We start from the raw sequence: 16,768 nt of genomic DNA on the forward strand, positions 1-16,768 counted from the left end.
CTGATCAAAAATGATAAGTTCTTGTTCTTTTTTTAAAATATGTTTTATTTCATTTTTATTCAGAACCTTTAAAAACATTAGTTTAAAAAGTGCTCTTACAGCAGAGGTCCCAAGAGACATGGCAAAAAAATAGATGAATAAATTAAAAACAAAAGTAATCACACAATAGTGAAATGATAAAACTGAATCAGAGGTACACCCACAATAAATATGTAAAAATACATGAGCAGGAAAGGAGGACCCAGACAGCACAAGAACCATGCGGACTAGAGATAAGAAGAAATAAAAAGAAGGAGATGGAAATGCTAAGAAAGATAAATATTAAGTAAATAAAAAAGTATAAAAGAGATAAAAGTTGTGATAATTGCAGTGAGAGCAAAAGTTAGAATAGAAATAATAATGTGACGAATACATATAGATACAGCAATAAGACACAGCAGTCTTTTAACACTGGAGAATGAAAGTGAAGTAAATAAAACAGTTAAAAATGAATAAGTATTATATTAAAAAAGTAGAAATGGGGTAAAAGTCAAAGGAAGTAAGAATGAAATAAAAACACAATAAGAAAACAGTAATTCTTATTCTTTAAGAGAGCTCATCTGCCAGCTAACAGTATATCAGCTCTGCTCAGTTGGGACAAGTTCAGTTGTCCAAACCTGTAGATGTCGGGTACTCGACATGTGTTTGACATGGACAGTTGAGTGCACACTCAGCACAGTCATGACAACACCACAGCTTAACTGATGACAAAAATAGACACAACAAGCCCTCTCCTTGGCCTGCTGTCAGAGACCACTGACCACTTATTTTTTCAGCACCATATGGAGAGACATAAAAAGACTGGAATAAAGTGTCAGCTCACCCCAGAGCTGCCAGAATTAAGAATTCACCACCATGGACTGAATTTCACACAAGCGCTATTCTTGTACCGAACACCAAGTGTGCTGTGGGTATTTGTAGGTACCAGGTGACTTGTTTTAATTCAGCATGCTGCAATTCAAGTACAGACTGCTTTGTTTACTAACCAAGAGCCTCCCAGAAACTCTTTAATAAGTGTTATGTAATCATAACAGGTCTCGAATAACAGATGAAGGTATGTCACTGAACTCTCAGGAAGGTTATGCTGGCTGCATTTTAGGTTTTGTCAAAGAATGCTTTACTCACACACACAAACATACAAACACACACACACACACACACAGTACATACTGAGTCTGGAGCTTTGAGGCTGCTTGCTCTCATGAAGCTTCTCTCAAGGCTGTTTTAACAGCATGTTTGGAGTCACACCCTTGTTGTGAGGTGCTCGTACCTGAGGAGAAATGGTGAGGAACTCAAAGACAAAAAAAAACATGAAGCACTTTTTATCCATTGGATGAAAGGGGGGGTGATGCAGTTTAGTCCAGCTGGTCTCCAAATATAGTTGGTCAGACTGCAGAACTGGCCGTGGAACAGAAAAAGACAGAGTTGCAAACATTTCCCAGTGTGGTGAAATGCAGTATCAGGAGCTGCTGACTCTTCAAATCTGCCACCTGCTTTGCTGCCAGTGCATTTGAATACTTTGAAACTGTCAGTGTGCGCTCGTCCTCTGGGGATGTCCACATAGTGGACGTCCTGGCAGCCTTCAAAAGACCAGCCCAGTGGTTTGGATTTAAGGGGAGTCCCTTTGTTATTTTCCAAATCTCACTGAGTCGTCTTTGCTGTGCTTTAAAAGGAGGGGTTACTTTTATTCTACATTTAAACTGTAGCCTTCTCTGAAAGCAGCACAGAGCTGCAGATGTGTCAGCATTTATGTAAGTTGTCACTGTTGTAACGCTCATCACAGTCCTGCAATTATTTTTATGGCCCCATGCTGTGTGACTTCAGGCATTAACTGCTTTCGACTCTTCTGATGGTGTCTGTTAGCAGCCGTATTGAAAAGTCATCATATAGCTGAACTGAGAAACCAGCGCTTTGAAATCACACGGGTAGCGAAAAACTGAAATGAGGGCAACAAAATCGTGCCTATATTTATCTCATCGGGCGCTGAAGTAAGGAGATTTAGCATGGAAGAACTGTGTGTGTAATCTCCTGTTTTGCCTCTGTGTATCATTTTAGAAGAGCAGCTGTTTGCATGTGCATGTGTGTGTGGGTGTCTGAAGTGCACATTTGTGAAAAAAATAAACATATTTCCCATGTAAATGTTGTTTCGTTCTCACACAGGGTTTTTGAAACCTCACACATAGGTAGCTGTCTTTGTCTGTTTCAGCCAACAAACACAGAACATGACTTTTTTTTAGCAAGAGCACAACAGAGCTGCTGTTAAATTTAGCTTTGCTTTTGTTTCTGCTTAGCCTACCTACAATTTGACACATTCAGACTCTAAGAAAAAATGAGATGCCTCTGCTGGTTTGAGCAGCTGAGATTCCTGTTAATGCAAATGTTGGAGAGCCAGTGAAGATTTTTGCATACTGTATAGCTCTGACATAAAAGGACTTATGTTACATGCATGCTCAAGGGCTCATTTGCATAAGCATGCATGTTTCAAGGTCAGGCTGTTAAAAGGTCACACGTTTCTTTGCGTTTATTTGCCACATTTTTAACAGGGTGGTGGAAAAGAGCAGAAGTGGTGCAACAAAGCTTTGCTTTGCTTTGCTTCCCATCATGCCGCCATCCAGTGCTGTTCCTGATCAGAATAAGGAATTAGCAAACAGTAAGGTTGAACCTTTAGTGTTTGGGTCTTTTCAGGGGGAGTGAGATATCATTGTGTTGTAACACACCTCAGTGAGCTCAGCAGACTCTCTCTGCTGCACTGAAGCTGCATTGAACGTCTTGAACACACAGCCTCCTGGCAGGCTGCTTATCAGAAGGCTTCAGGAGGAAATACCTTTGAAAAAGAGCAACACAGAAAACCTTCTGGTGTCTCTGCAGCTGTTTTTTTTCATGAAGAAGTTGTTCAGACCTCTGAACACTTTTTATTATTAATTATTCATCTTGAGAAAATTGATTCATTCCCTCAGGGACAATTGGGGGCTTTATCGTCTTGCTCAGGAAACCACAACAGTACCTGTGGACAGACACTTTCAAAGGCAGCCTCACCATGTTAACTGGGACAAGTCTTCTTCCCTCGACAATCTGACACTGTATATTTGATCGATATTTAAATGAAAATCTGTGATTTGTTTCGAACATGTAAACAGAATTTCAGCATCTTTAGTTTGTCTTTTTATTTCGCGGTTGTATAAAAAAAAGAACATTTTGTTCAGTTTTACACTAAGACAGTTTTGAAATAGACATCTAGATTAGCCATTTATTACCTTGTTTTTAACTCTTCAAAGAACAGCAACAGCTTGTGGTTTCATGACACACTATGAATGTGTTGCATAATTTAATAGGCTTAGATTTTACATCAACTTTGCTGATGCAAATGCCTTTTTGTTTTTCACAAGATTTTTCACATGTGTGAAATTTGCTTGACACAGCTAACTAGAAACATTACTTTTATGACTTCCTGTCTGCCTTTTAATTCACCATGCGTGTTTTCTGTACCTGCCCTCTTAACCGCTCTGTCTGTCTCTTCTAATATCTGTGCAGACCGTCTGCTTCTCTCCCTCTGAAGTATGCTCAGCCCTCCCTGACTGCTGCCCTGCAGTCTATTATCTCATATTATCTTTTTATAACCAGGCGACCTGTTATAGGTGAGCTCATCACTGTTGTGTCTTTGATCTGGGACTCTTTCCTTGTCTTCTCTGCCGCTGGCTTTTGCCTCCCGGTGCAGATGTTTCACTAATGACGACTCGAATGTCTTCTCTGTTCCATTTAAATGAAACATGGTCATAAACAAATGACACGCACAGAGAGCCGGCTCTGGCTGTGCAGAGGAGGATGGGAGTGGTTTTTCACCATATGGGTACTTACACAGCATTCAAATTAGCTGTGAGTGAGTGTATGTGTGTGTGAATGAGTGCAGGGAGCAGAGCAGCTTTGCTTTAGAAAGAGGGACAAGCAGCCAGTGACTGTGTGTCTACAGTGCAAAGATTAATGGGTCGGTTCATCTGAATGTCTGCGGGTGTGTCTCTTACTTTGTGTCTCTCTCCCCATCTGTCTCTCTGTTAAAACAAACTTACAGACTGAGATTTGGGCCACTAGCCATAATATCCCCACTGATTTTTACTAAAGCCTAAAGCTAGGTCCAACAGTTACCAGGAACACCATGGTTTCAGAGTTGTGCTGTTTTAACATTTCCATTTTGGTTACACAATTATTACATTCAAAATGTCAAATGAAGAAGGTGAATAAGGGTTCAATTTGTGTTTTTTTTTCCCCCCAAACAAAAGCCTGGGAAATAGAAAACAAATAAAATGGATATGCCTAATGTAAGCCAGCTATCCCTTTCATTTTGACTGAACCTATGTTTTAACGTATGAAGAACAAGCCCCAGATGCTGCACTAATACAAGTTTCAAGCAAACCTGATTATTCAGTCCCTGGTTTTCATACACTAGGGCACCACGTTGCCATCTTCGCTCACTTCACGCAGGTGAACGGGCTGAAATTTGTGCTGCTAGAAACTGAATTTGAGTTATTATACTGGATTTGAAAAGCATGACCAGAAATTGAATTTCGTGTTTTGAAACTCAATTTTTTATCTCTACAATTGTTTTTGGGATTGGTAGCAAATTAGGTACATTTAAAGGTACCGACCAAATTCTGTCTAGAGTAACAAGTACTGATTCACATAAGCCGCATTTCCACCAAGCAGTCTGGTTCGGTTTGTCTCGGTACGGCATGCTTTTTACAGCATTTCCACTGACTTATCCCAGGACAGATCCCCAAAAGCCGTGACGAGCAGGCCTACTTTTTTGCGACCCTTCTGTATGGGTGCCGGACTGAACCGATCCGCTCCCGAAAGGCGGAGCTACAACACTGCAGACCGTTGATTGGTCGGTAGAATCGTCACTTCCTGTGCAACAGCGGTAATAAAGAAAGACACAAATCCCTGCCATGTCGCCACGACTTTGCTACAAAATAACCTTGCGATTGAATATCAAACTGTACCGTGTCTCGTTACCGAAACACAAATTTGTGACTGTGAGGAAGTGGGAGAGTAGGCGATTTTCCATGCTGGACATGAACACAGCATTGCAAATTTATATTATTGAGAAATAAACATGTTAAATGGAAAAACTTTGAGGCTTTATCATCCATCAAATTTATATTTATCACTACTAGTACCACAAATTGGTACTATTCAATACCAATACCAATTGCCAGGGCATTGCCTGGGCATTGGTACCGTATTGTTTCAAATGTGAAAGGTACCTATCCAAAATTCAGTTTCAGTTTGCCGTGGCGACCATTGCATCATTGATGACCTTGGGTAAAAGTAATCAAGCAAAGGTTCACAGAAATCCTCTTCATGTCTGCAAAAAGTCCTTTACTGTCTGTGACTTCTAACGTTAGTTAAATTGTCATGAGTCAAATGTCTAGGGGAGAGTGTGTGTGTGTGTGTGTGTGTTTGTGTGTGTGTCCAGCAGCCTTTGACACAGAGCTCACTGGGAGAGAGAGAGAAGGGCTCAATGCCTCATGCTTTTTCCTGCATGGAGAATAAAAATGAGCAGTTTTTGCAGACCTCCTGTTAGAGTGAAACGAACAGAGACTACCTAATACTCAGCTCATAGCAGACAGCATATGTCCCTTCAGTTAGGCACAGTAAATGACAAAACAACTGTTCGTTCGACAAAGACTTGATCCACTCATTCTATTCAAAATTAATAACACACACCCCGCCTTAGCACACTGCCACAGTTTTTAAGTCCTGTACTGAGGTCTTCTTACATAAAATGAAGCAACCAAATTTAACTAGTGTTTGAAGCCACAGACTGTAAATGACATCATGTCCATGCCTCGCTGAAATGACAATGAATTGAAAAACTGAATCTGAATTGTGCAAACTGAGAATTTTGTATTTTTTCAATTTAATGAATATTGAGAGTTGAATTTTCAAGGAGGTTATAAACAAATTCAAAACAATCAATTCAGTTTCAGAACATGAAATTCAATTTTTAGGCCATACTTTTCAATTTCAATAAAATAATTCACACTCAGTTTCTAGTGGTAGAGATCTCAGCCAGTACAACCTGACTGCTGAGCATGTTTCAAATTAAAAGTCTCAAAAGCATTTGGAAACCTAATCATCACAAGACATCAGTGTTTTAACCAGGCGCTGCTATGTCTCATTTTCCTCTTAGGTAACCATGACTCACACCACAGTGTGTGTAAGTGTGTGTAAGTGTGTAGCATGGTGTACTGTGAACACAGTGATGCTATCGAGGCTGACCCCTCCGCTCTTGTCCTGGAGGCCTTTTTCCATCCCACATGACTCTTTACTGATCTGTTGTCCCGAGGACACAGAGACAGCTGAGAGGTGTGTTTGCCTGAGAGCGTGTGTGTGTGTGTATGTGTGAGCATTTGCGCAAACAGGCAGAACCAACCAATCGGGAGGCGGGACTCCAGCTGCACTTGGTGGCAGGCGGTCACAGGTCTAATAATAAGACGCCAGAATCTAAATCCAACCTGTTACATAATTCACATCACACGTTATCGGTGGATGGAGGAGAGGTCACTCACACACACACACTCTCTCTCTTGCACATGGAGAAAAGAAAGATCAGTGTTGTGTCGTGCATTACGTGTTTGGATCTGTCAAGTGCAGGTTGTGTCTGCAAAGCTTCTTATTATTGAACCAGTGGACCTAAACCTGACGGTGTTTTCCTGTGTGAAATGTTTTCTGTTTGCATTTCTCAGGCTGTGCTAGTAGTTGCCATGGTACTTCACACGGCTGAATGCAAGAGAGAGCAGAGAAGTTTACACACAAGATTGGAAAAAAAAGAGAATAAATTGTGTGCACACAAGCAGGACAGAGAAGAAAAACATGCTATAGAAATTATCTGAAGAAATTCAAGAAGTGGGTATGTAAGTAGAGTCTGGTTTCTCATGTCACAGAGATGGTGAAGCAGAATGAACTGGTCACAGCAGCGAGAAGGAGCAGAGGAGCAGGGACGCAAATGGCGAGGTTGAAGACTGATTCCTGCTTGTGAAGCCTAACGACTGGTTAATGGATTATTTAATCAATTTCTCAAATAGGGCTGCAGCTATCGAATAATTTAGTACTCGAGTATTCTACTGAAAATTCCATCAATTAATCGAGTAATCGAATAAAACACATTTTTGTTAAGTTAAAGAACAGTTACTTTTCAAATGAAAATTTGTTTCAAGCAAGTGTAAAATCAAGTAACTTTGGCTGATAAATTCCAAGTTCCGTGCGATCTGTTGAGATATGAGATACAAGCAGCTGATGCAGATCAATACATGCTTTCATATTAGTCTCCAAACTCCAGAAAAGAAGCTAGATTTGTTGCTAGTTGCTGTTTTGACAAAGAGGTAGCTTGAGGGGTCTGAAAACTCTCTAAATATGGCGTCAGCTCTATTTGAAATGCCCCTCTGATCTTTTTTAAAATTAAACGATTCCTCGAGGCAGAGAAAATTCCTCGATCATTTTTTGTAATCGAGTACCTCGAATTATTCGAGGAATCGTTTCAGCTCTATTCTCAAACGATATCAATCATTTGTACCCAAGCGAGGATTGAAACCAGGCTTTGAATTTCAGCGTCTTGTACAAATCCAAAATGAGACCACGTCAGATTGTTTGACTCAATTATCACCATCCAGTTATTTGTTTGGGTTTTTAATCATTTTGAAGAAAAAAAAACAAATAAGGCCTCAGGTTGTAAAAAATTTGGATGTGGAACACAGCTCTCAATGTTTTCCACACCATGTGTTCTCATGCATTCTGGTAACCTCCCAGCTTTAGCTTAGTGTGTGTGAGTGTGTGTGTGTGTGTGTGTGTGTGTGTAGGCTTCATAGGAATGCTTCTTTCAGGCACGACGCCCTAAAGAATGACAGCTCTCATCTATGTGCATAGTGGCTGCTGGGCCCCTTAACCAAATCCTCCATCACTAGTCCTTTGTCCTGCACTGCACGTGTGAGAGTGTGTGTGTGTGAGTGTGTCTTTGCATGTTTTCAGTGCTTTCATATGTGTCCCTTTTTTATGTGTTTAGGGGGTGTGTGTGTGTATGCGTTCCTGTTCCTGGGTCTGCCGTTCCTAGAAAGCAGCAATCCGACACCCTCTGTGTGCACTTAATTGAGGCTCTGTGTGTATACGTTCACGTGTGTGTGTGTGTTTGTTGAAAGGGGGTTTATGTGTAACCGTCTCTTCTCTGAGGCTGTTTTCCTTTGCTTCGTTTATCACTGTCCGACCCCCTCCCTTCATCCCTCCATGCTTCCTATCTCATTTGTTTCTCGCTTCCTTCATGAAGCACCACCTTTAACCTAGATCCTCTTGATAGGATCAGAATCTGGAGCCATTCCCTCACCGGTCTGGAGTATTTCGTAGCAACCTTTACGCAAAATGACGAGCTGCTTCCACTGAATCTTTACTTTAATCATGTATTTCTATTATGGTATGTCTTTGCTGAAACCTTTCTGATTGCAGCCAACGAATAAAAGGATATTGTCCCCCTCCCTCTGTCTCTTTCACCCTACGCGTATTCAGCCTACAGCTGGCTAACAGACCCCCCCCCCCCCCCTCCCCCCCTCATGTTTTGTGTTGGACTGCGCCTCTCTCCACGTGCAGCAGCAGCTCAAATGCATGTAGGAGGAGTTCCCTGGGAGGAATGTGCGTGACTGGCTGGCTGACTGCAATACGTACATTGAGCGCACACACACACACACACACGCAGCAGCAGCTCATAGCTCACGCTTCTGCAGAGCCAGCTGAGAGGGACTCTGTTCTATCCAGCCTGACTCTGGTGGGAGGAGGACAGGCTGTATGTATATGTGTGTATTTTTGTTTTACTTCGAGCCTTATGGGGGCTTGACATTTCAGAAAGGATGAAAACATTCAGTAAATCCACAAATTGTGACCTCATTTTTTTTTTATTTTTGACTATAATTAAAGTAGCAGCAGCAGCAGCAGGATAGGTGTTTGAGAGGCAGGCAGCTTCTCCTCCACATCTTGTCTCTGCCTGTAAAGAAAGAAAGCTGTGATTGTCTGAGCTGCTGTGTACCAGCTGACCTCCTGCGGGATTCTGGGAGTTTTCTCTGGAGGAGTAGAGCTGGAGAGCTAAGACAGGCTCTTCAACCTTCTGCTAAAAATACTGCTGCTTTACATCTAAGCTTCAATTACAACACAAACAGAGCAGGACTTTGTTCATTTTGTTTTGGCTTGGAGACAACCTCGAGACACAGCTTTGATTAAAAAGTATTTGAATAAAGGCTTATTACACGAAGAGCGCTCACCTTAACCCTTGATGCGTTTGATTTAAAGTTGGTTTGAGGAAAGAAGTGCACAACTACTACAACAGTTTCTCACCATTTGAGAGCAGTTTGTGTTGATCAAATGAGAATAACTCTTCCTAAGTGGTTAAAGCTTGATTCAGACATCTGTCATACCAAGTCCTGGTCACCATACCAGCCCCACCCGACTCTACCCTGGCAAAAACTGGTGGAACAAAGGGTGGTGCAGTGTGACTGTGCTATTTCTGCTCTGTACTGTCCTCCTTTCCTGCACGAGTTTTTGTTTGTTAATGACTTCGAGTGGCGTCACTGTCATTATTAACTATTCTTGTGTGTGAGTGTGTGTGTTGATGCTGTTCAAGAAGAGAAAGAGAACCTCATCATCAGCTCAGCTGACATGGAAGGTCTAAATATATTCCTCTGAAGCGGCCAAGCTGGAAAAGTTGTGTCATCCCCTGCCTTCCCCCACACCCCTTCTCTAAACAAGTCTATCCAGCCAAAGTTAAATAGCCGTCTCCACCTGAGTAGAAGCGTCAACAAAGACATGTGCTTGTCACATCAGTGTCTTACGAGTTGTTGTTTTTTTGCAGATTGGCTAGAAGCTGGACAGAAAAACCGTATTTACCTGCTAGCTACGTCCAAGTTGACTCTAAAAGTGTGTTTGGATGTGGACTGATTTGAAAGGACCCTCTGACCCTCTCCTTCTCTACCTCGTCTAGATGCAACAGAGGAGTTTTTCGAGTACGATGCTGAGGAATTCCTGGTGTTCCTGACCCTGCTCATCACAGAGGGAAGGACCCCAGAGTATTCTGTGAAGGGCAGAACAGAGGGGCTGCACTGTCCACCGGCCCAGTCAGCCATGCCGCCTCTTCACAAGCATGAATGCAGCGACAAACTGCCCCAGGTAGTACACGTGCACCAACACACATTTGCACACATAACCTGTCGCGTCTTCTTCTCTGAGTGTAAACAGAAGAGCCTCTGTTCTCTTTGTGTTACTTGAGGATGTGGCAGCTTTATGTGCGTCATCCAAGTAATGAGCGTCCAGTCAGGCCCACTTATCAGATGAGATAACATTTTGGATTATTTAACACAGTCCCTGTCTTTTCATAAACACAGCTCCAACAAAAAATATGTGTAATAAATGTATCACACACTCCTCAGTGAGGCTCTGTCTGGGTCCCATCTGCTTCCCCCTTAAGTATCAGCGTCCCAGTGTTGACATCCACTAACGAGCGCTAACCCTCCACCTTTATCTGTGGCCGTGTGTGTGTTCAGTGTCGGCAGGCGAGGCGAACCCGCTCTGAGGTGATCCTGCTTTGGAAGAACAGTATCCCCATCATGATTGAGGTTATGCTCCTGCCGGACTGTTGCTATGGTGACGAGTGCCCCCCGAGTGACCCCATCAGCGACCCGGTCATCAAACAAGATGCTCTCCTGCTGGAGAGGTGGACTCTGCAGCCTGTTCCGAGACAGTAAGTCACATGCAAACACACACACACACGCTCATACATAGATGACTTTAACTCTTCGGGCAAAAGCTTGAAGAGCCAAATATTTATATTTCCCCTCGGAAATACAATATGTTGAATTCAAAATGAATCATCGCTCCTTTCTCCCATCATACATTGCTGCTTTTATTGTTTTCCGGTGTTTCCAAACAAATGCTAACATACAGTGTTTACTGTAAACTGAGTCAAAATAAAGTTCAACAAGAGAAGCATGATCTGAGGTAAACAGAAAACTGTTTTTTAAAGAGCGCTGTGTTCAAGTGAGCATATGTACTAGATTGTACAGGTCTAACCAGCCAGATAACCAGCCTGTTTGTATGTTTTCTGATTTCCCTCATCGCTGCATTTTTTGTACCTAGGTCCAGAGTAATAATATATACACAAAACGTAAGGATATAATTACAAGTCAAATCCCACTCAGAGACTTGGCACACATAGGGTTAATTAGCCTCACAAGTTGGCCCACTTTCCCACTGGCACATGTAACAACAGGGGACACTGTTTAAAACACACACACACACACACCCATCCATGAACTGTTTTCTCATTAACCTGACATACTGGCACATTTCCACCTCTGTTTGGCTGTGTTTTTAATAGAAGTGGCGATCGCTTCATTGAGGAGAAGACCCTGCTGTTGGCTGTTCGCTCCTACGTCTTCTTCTCCCAGCTCAGCGCCTGGCTCAGCGCCTCTCATGGCATCGTCCCCAGAAACATCCTGTACAGGTCAGACATAACACTCACTCAAGACTTTGACACCAGTGGGCTGAATATTTTTCACTGTGGAATATTTTAGCTCTAAGAAACCTGATCCTAAGTTATGTTGTTTTCAGATTTATACAGAGGTATAAATCTTGTGTACTGTGCTGTTTTGAAAATTAAATTAGAGAGGGTAAAACCGAATCGCTGGAGGCTCTCTCTGTATTTTAAAGAATGATGTTATTGATGGGATGTGAAATGAATCTCCTCTCACTTTCTCTGTCAAACAGGATCAGCGCTGCTGATGAGGAGCTGGTGTGGCAGTTTTCCCAGCCACCTTCAGAACACATCTTCCCCGTCCCCAATGTATCCCAGAGTGTTGCGCTCCAGGTTCGCGTCCAGTCACTCCCCCGTCAACCCACCTACCCCACCCTGGCCTGCAGCATCCATACCGGCCTGCCTCCACTTTACAGCAAGACCACCAGCCTCAGCCCTAACTTCAACACCCATGGCGGTCTCCCTACCTTCAAAAAGAGCCAGGACCCCAGCAAAGACAGCCTCCTTCACAACGCTAACATGTTCAGCAAAAGCTCCAACTCCATGTCAGGCCTTGTCCTCAATGGGTTACCCATTCCTAATCTTCCCATCAACAACATCCCCATCAACAGCCTTCCACACACTGCAGTGCCACATCCTTACAGCAAGAAGGCCCCAGAGCCTGCTGAAGACCATACGTATCAGAACGGAGAGCTTCCACAGGTCAGCATCCCTCAGCGTCAGGGCTCCCCTCTTTTTCACAGATCCTCCCACTCCCCTACGCCCTCCCGCTCCCACTCCCCCTCTCCACTTCCTACAAGTAAAGCAGGGAAGTGGCTGTACTCGGCTCTCAACGGTTCGTCTGATCCCACACAAGTTGAGGACTATGGGTCTAGCACTAACAGCAGTGATAGGTCAAAGGCGCCAATCCCTGAGCCACTGAGAGCATTTAAGACTTTTTCCTTGGCTGAACCGCCCCGCTGCCCCTCCCCGAGGCCCTCTTCATCCGAGACAAACCCCCTGATTGGCTCGCTGCTGCAGGAGAGACAGGAAGTTATTGCCCGCATCGCACAGAGGCTCAACTTCTGCGACCCCACAGCACCACCACTCCCTCCTGGCCTTTTTGCTTCTGACAACCCTCCCAAAGCCATGTGGGGCAGTAACCATGACGACATAACTGCCAATAAGACCAAAGAGCCTGAGGTTCCGCACTATGAGTCTGTGGGACGTGTTTGGCCCAGTCCATTTAACACACCTATGACTGACACGACGTACAGCAAACAGGAGTGCTCCTCTCCAAAACCTGCCGTCTGCAGGAAGCTAAAAATGACGGAGACGAGAGACCTGGAGGAGGAGAGGCAGAGGGAGACAGAGAGGGAGAAGGAGAGGGAGAGGGAGAGGGACAGCTCCCTGATTGCCCAGGCGGTTCAAGACATTACCAGACTCATCCAAGAGAGACTGTCTGTCCCCTCACTGTCCCCCAGGCACAGCAGGAGCGGAAGCCCTCTGCACCACACACACACAACCACAGTCACACACACAGTCCGCACATATTCACACACCCCACACAGCCCACAAGCCTCACACACTGCCACCAACGGCTACTCCAACGGCCACATACCAAGCCACGAACCTCACAGAGGCAGCACGCACACCGCTGCCACACACGCGCCCATTTGCACAGATAAGCCTCGAGTTGATTCGGGGACCGAATGCCATTCACCCCGGGCCCAAAATGGTGCTCACTTTACACTTGAAGAACCCTCATCTCAAGGCCAGTCCCACATCCAGGCTGGTCAGTGTTTACGAACCCCCCAACAGGAAAAACTCAGAGTCAGGACACTCAGCAGCCATGAACCCCCCTCCCCTCTCCCTGAGAACAGCCCAAGGAACGGACACATATTCAGCTGGACTTGCAATGATGCCAGTCCAGCTGTGAAGTGTAACATAAGCCACAGCCACAGCATGCCTCAGCCTCAGCACCAGACACAAACATGTGCACCAGGCCAGGGCTCCTCCCCACAGGATGAGAACCAGGCACCCTCAGAATCTGGATGCTCAAGCACCCCAAGTCCAGACATGACGCCCCCTCCTTCTGTCCTGGTAAGGGACTCCTCGTAATGTCAAATAATGATAAACTGTTGGATAATCTCCAGTTATTCAAGTGCTTTTGATCTATCTGTGTTTTAACCAGGCTTATTCCTCAAATTTTTATAACAGAAAAAAAAGAGAAAGAAATGACCTCTTAATGTAAAGCTACAGCCTGCACCAGCTAGCTTAGCTTAGCTTAGCAAAGACTGGAATCAGCCAACTGCTCTGTCCAAAGAGAACAAATCCTCCCAAGGATTTTTACTTTATGAGCTCATAGTTAACAGATTATATCTTTTCTAATCATCTTTAATTATACTGAAGTGTAAAAAGACAAGTTCTGGTTTTAAGACAGATTTTGTGAGGATCAGATTTTTAGCTGGGAGCAGTAATATCTCAGAGTCTCTGAGCTAAGCTGGGCTAAATTAATCCCCAGCCGGCTGTAGCAGCATGTTTATGTTACTGTGAGAGTGATGCCTGTCCTATAGCTGAAGTGAAGTGAATCCCTTTTATTAATCCCTATATATTTGGATTTTTTTTAATCTCATTTTTAAAACTTGAATCCATTGTTTTTGTAATAACTGGGAAAAATATTGTACTTATAAACAATATGTGCTGAATTGAAACTTCCAGAGTAACTGATGGGGTAAAACAGGTGAATCCATCTGAAGGGAACCTCCTTTATGATAGACATTTCTCAGTTTGCACTGGCGTTCTAGTGATCATGTAGGGATCATGTGTTATTATGTTTTGGAGTGGCAGTGAAGATTGCTTTAATTTATTTAAAACATACTATGATAAATACATGAGTTTTTCAAAGTTACTTGCAATGTTTCAATCTCTCACTCTCTTTGCCTCAGAGAGCTCACAGCCCCTCCCCCCTGCGTCCCTGCAACAGCTGGAAGAAACACAATCGCCACTCATTAGACGCCACAGCAACCAAGGCCTTCCACCCCTGTACAGGCCTGCCTCTGCTCTCCAGTCCTGTAAGAAATACTCACACTCACACACTAATCCATACAGTGAAACTCGCTGTCAAGTCAATGTCAGCTCCTGCTTTGTGCATTTGTTCAGATTTCACACGCAGGCTCACAGGCACACTATAACAGCCACTGACTCAGTCGTTGACTGTGTCAGTGCAGCTGTGTTTATCATAACACCATACTCGCTCCCTTTTTATTTTACACCATCTGTAGCATTACTCACTGTACTTTCACCAGCGTCAAAAGTGGGCCTGTGAATGTTTGCAGTAAAGAGAAGTCGAAATACCTGGCAGGTGTTTTTTTATTGCCGTCTGGCTTCTGAGTTGTTGCTAAGGTTAATGTACACACTGAAACACAGGAATACACACTGCCATACAAGCAGACGGCAAGTGAGTAAGGCACGTGAGTCATCTGTGCCTCATCAGTAAGTTGTTTTACAGAGTTAGTCAGATTACCACACTCTCAGATCATTGTGGCTTCCTGTCCTCTGAACAGGCTCACTCACACATGAACTCAGACACCGTCTCACCAAGGCACAAAATCACATCATCGCACATGTGATGTTGTCCTGTATGATCCAAATCTGCTTCTCAAAGCTCTTACAGTGGATACACGCTTTGGATGATTGTTTCTGAACGTATCATTTTAAGTTCGATTCATGCCTCTTGGCATTGTAAAAGTATGTTTTAGTTAAGATTTTCTTCCCTAAGAAACGTAAATGTTGTCATTCTTTAACACCTCATACAGTGACAGTAGCTCTATGTGAACAGTGTTGTGTGTTTGTGTGTGTTTCAGGTTCCTCAGAGGAAAAATCAAACAGGCTACTTTGACCTGGACACCTCTCTGGCTGGCTGTAAGGGTTTGCCTTGGGCCTCTGGGAAAAGGTACATATTTCTTCACCTGGTATTTCTGTGTCACTGTAGTTAACTAAACTGCTACAGAGTTTGTTCACAAAAAAAGACTGCTGGGACACTTTCACAGCTTCAGCACAGTCCACGTAACTGTCAAAAGGACAAATAGTTTTGTATTTTTTTCAGTTGCCTCCCACGTCATCTGTTAATTGTAGTGCCATCTGGGTAAAGTTACTCATAATTTGCATCATAATTTTAAAACCTGTTTGTTTTCTCACTTCACAACATTTCAGCTGTTACTATGTGTTAGTGCCAGGGAGGCAAACTTTGTTTTGATGGCTTTTTGTTTTCCTTTTTGTTAGCCTATACCAGTATTTATCAAACCATCCATAGTCGTGGGTTATATAAGGAAGATTTCACTCCTCACACGCTCGCAAACCTTGATCAGCAACAGGTCTTTGAAGTATTGTCTGTGTGCTGAGGGAAAACACAATGAGCGTGTTGTTCTGCGTGGTGTGGTTAGGTCAGCCCCATTCTGCCGACTCTTCCTCTCACGCTGCCACCTGCTGAAGCTCTGCTGTACTGTGACTGCATCCACATTCACATTCACACACATTCTGCTCAAAATGGCAGACACAGCTGAATTGGCTCTAAATACACTGAGCTTCATGGCACTGTCTTCACACAGCAGGCGTAGGTGGTAACTCAGCTCTAGTTTAGGCGGAGCAGATGTGAGAGGATTTCAAGTCTTTGAGGTGGAAAATTCACAATTATGGTCAATTTAGGCCTTTTCCATTGTTCCATATAAATCACCTTCTTGTATACAGGGAAATTTAGGTCGTTCATATTTACTTTATTTATGATTCTTTCTCATGTGAAGTGTGACAATGACTCTTTTGTTCTGCCAGGTCTTTTTTGAGTGACTAAGGTGTGAAGTTGGATCACTTTTGATTGTCAGATTGTTTAAACACATGAAAGTCTGAGATAATTTAACCTCACACTGATCCAATTCTTTATTTCAGTAACTTTTAAAACCTAAACATCTAGAGTTACTCTTATTTGAAACAAAAAACTGATCAGTTTGTGTTTTAACCCTTTAGGGTGTGCCCAAAGAGAGAGGGGTACACAGATGAGTCACAGGAGCTGTTCAGTGCCAGCGCTCCCCCTGCCAGTCTCAGTCTGCTGGGGAACTTTGAGGTAAACACACTGTCTTTTTCTTCACTGTTATATTAATAGTTTACTCATGTTCATGCCATTGAAGTCCTTTC

General features: G+C 43.4%; 1 protein-coding gene across 1 annotated transcript in view; it reads left to right on the top strand.

The window, feature by feature from the left end:
- Nucleotides 1-16,768, top strand: part of atosa (atos homolog A) — a 31,481-nt gene that overhangs the window by 12,430 nt on the left and 2,283 nt on the right. Inside the window, exons 2-8 of the mRNA XM_074665914.1 lie at nucleotides 10,052-10,236; nucleotides 10,611-10,807; nucleotides 11,444-11,569; nucleotides 11,833-13,681; nucleotides 14,527-14,652; nucleotides 15,445-15,533; nucleotides 16,601-16,697. Coding sequence (XP_074522015.1) covers nucleotides 10,052-10,236; nucleotides 10,611-10,807; nucleotides 11,444-11,569; nucleotides 11,833-13,681; nucleotides 14,527-14,652; nucleotides 15,445-15,533; nucleotides 16,601-16,697 — 2,669 coding nt within the window. The remainder of the gene's footprint in view (nucleotides 1-10,051; nucleotides 10,237-10,610; nucleotides 10,808-11,443; nucleotides 11,570-11,832; nucleotides 13,682-14,526; nucleotides 14,653-15,444; nucleotides 15,534-16,600; nucleotides 16,698-16,768) is intronic.

Source organism: Halichoeres trimaculatus, unplaced genomic scaffold (genome assembly GCF_033239565.1).
Source record: "Halichoeres trimaculatus isolate MK-OKI-2021-1 unplaced genomic scaffold, fHalTri1.1 fHalTri1_scaffold_3, whole genome shotgun sequence".
Lineage (NCBI taxonomy): Eukaryota > Metazoa > Chordata > Actinopteri > Labriformes > Labridae > Halichoeres > Halichoeres trimaculatus.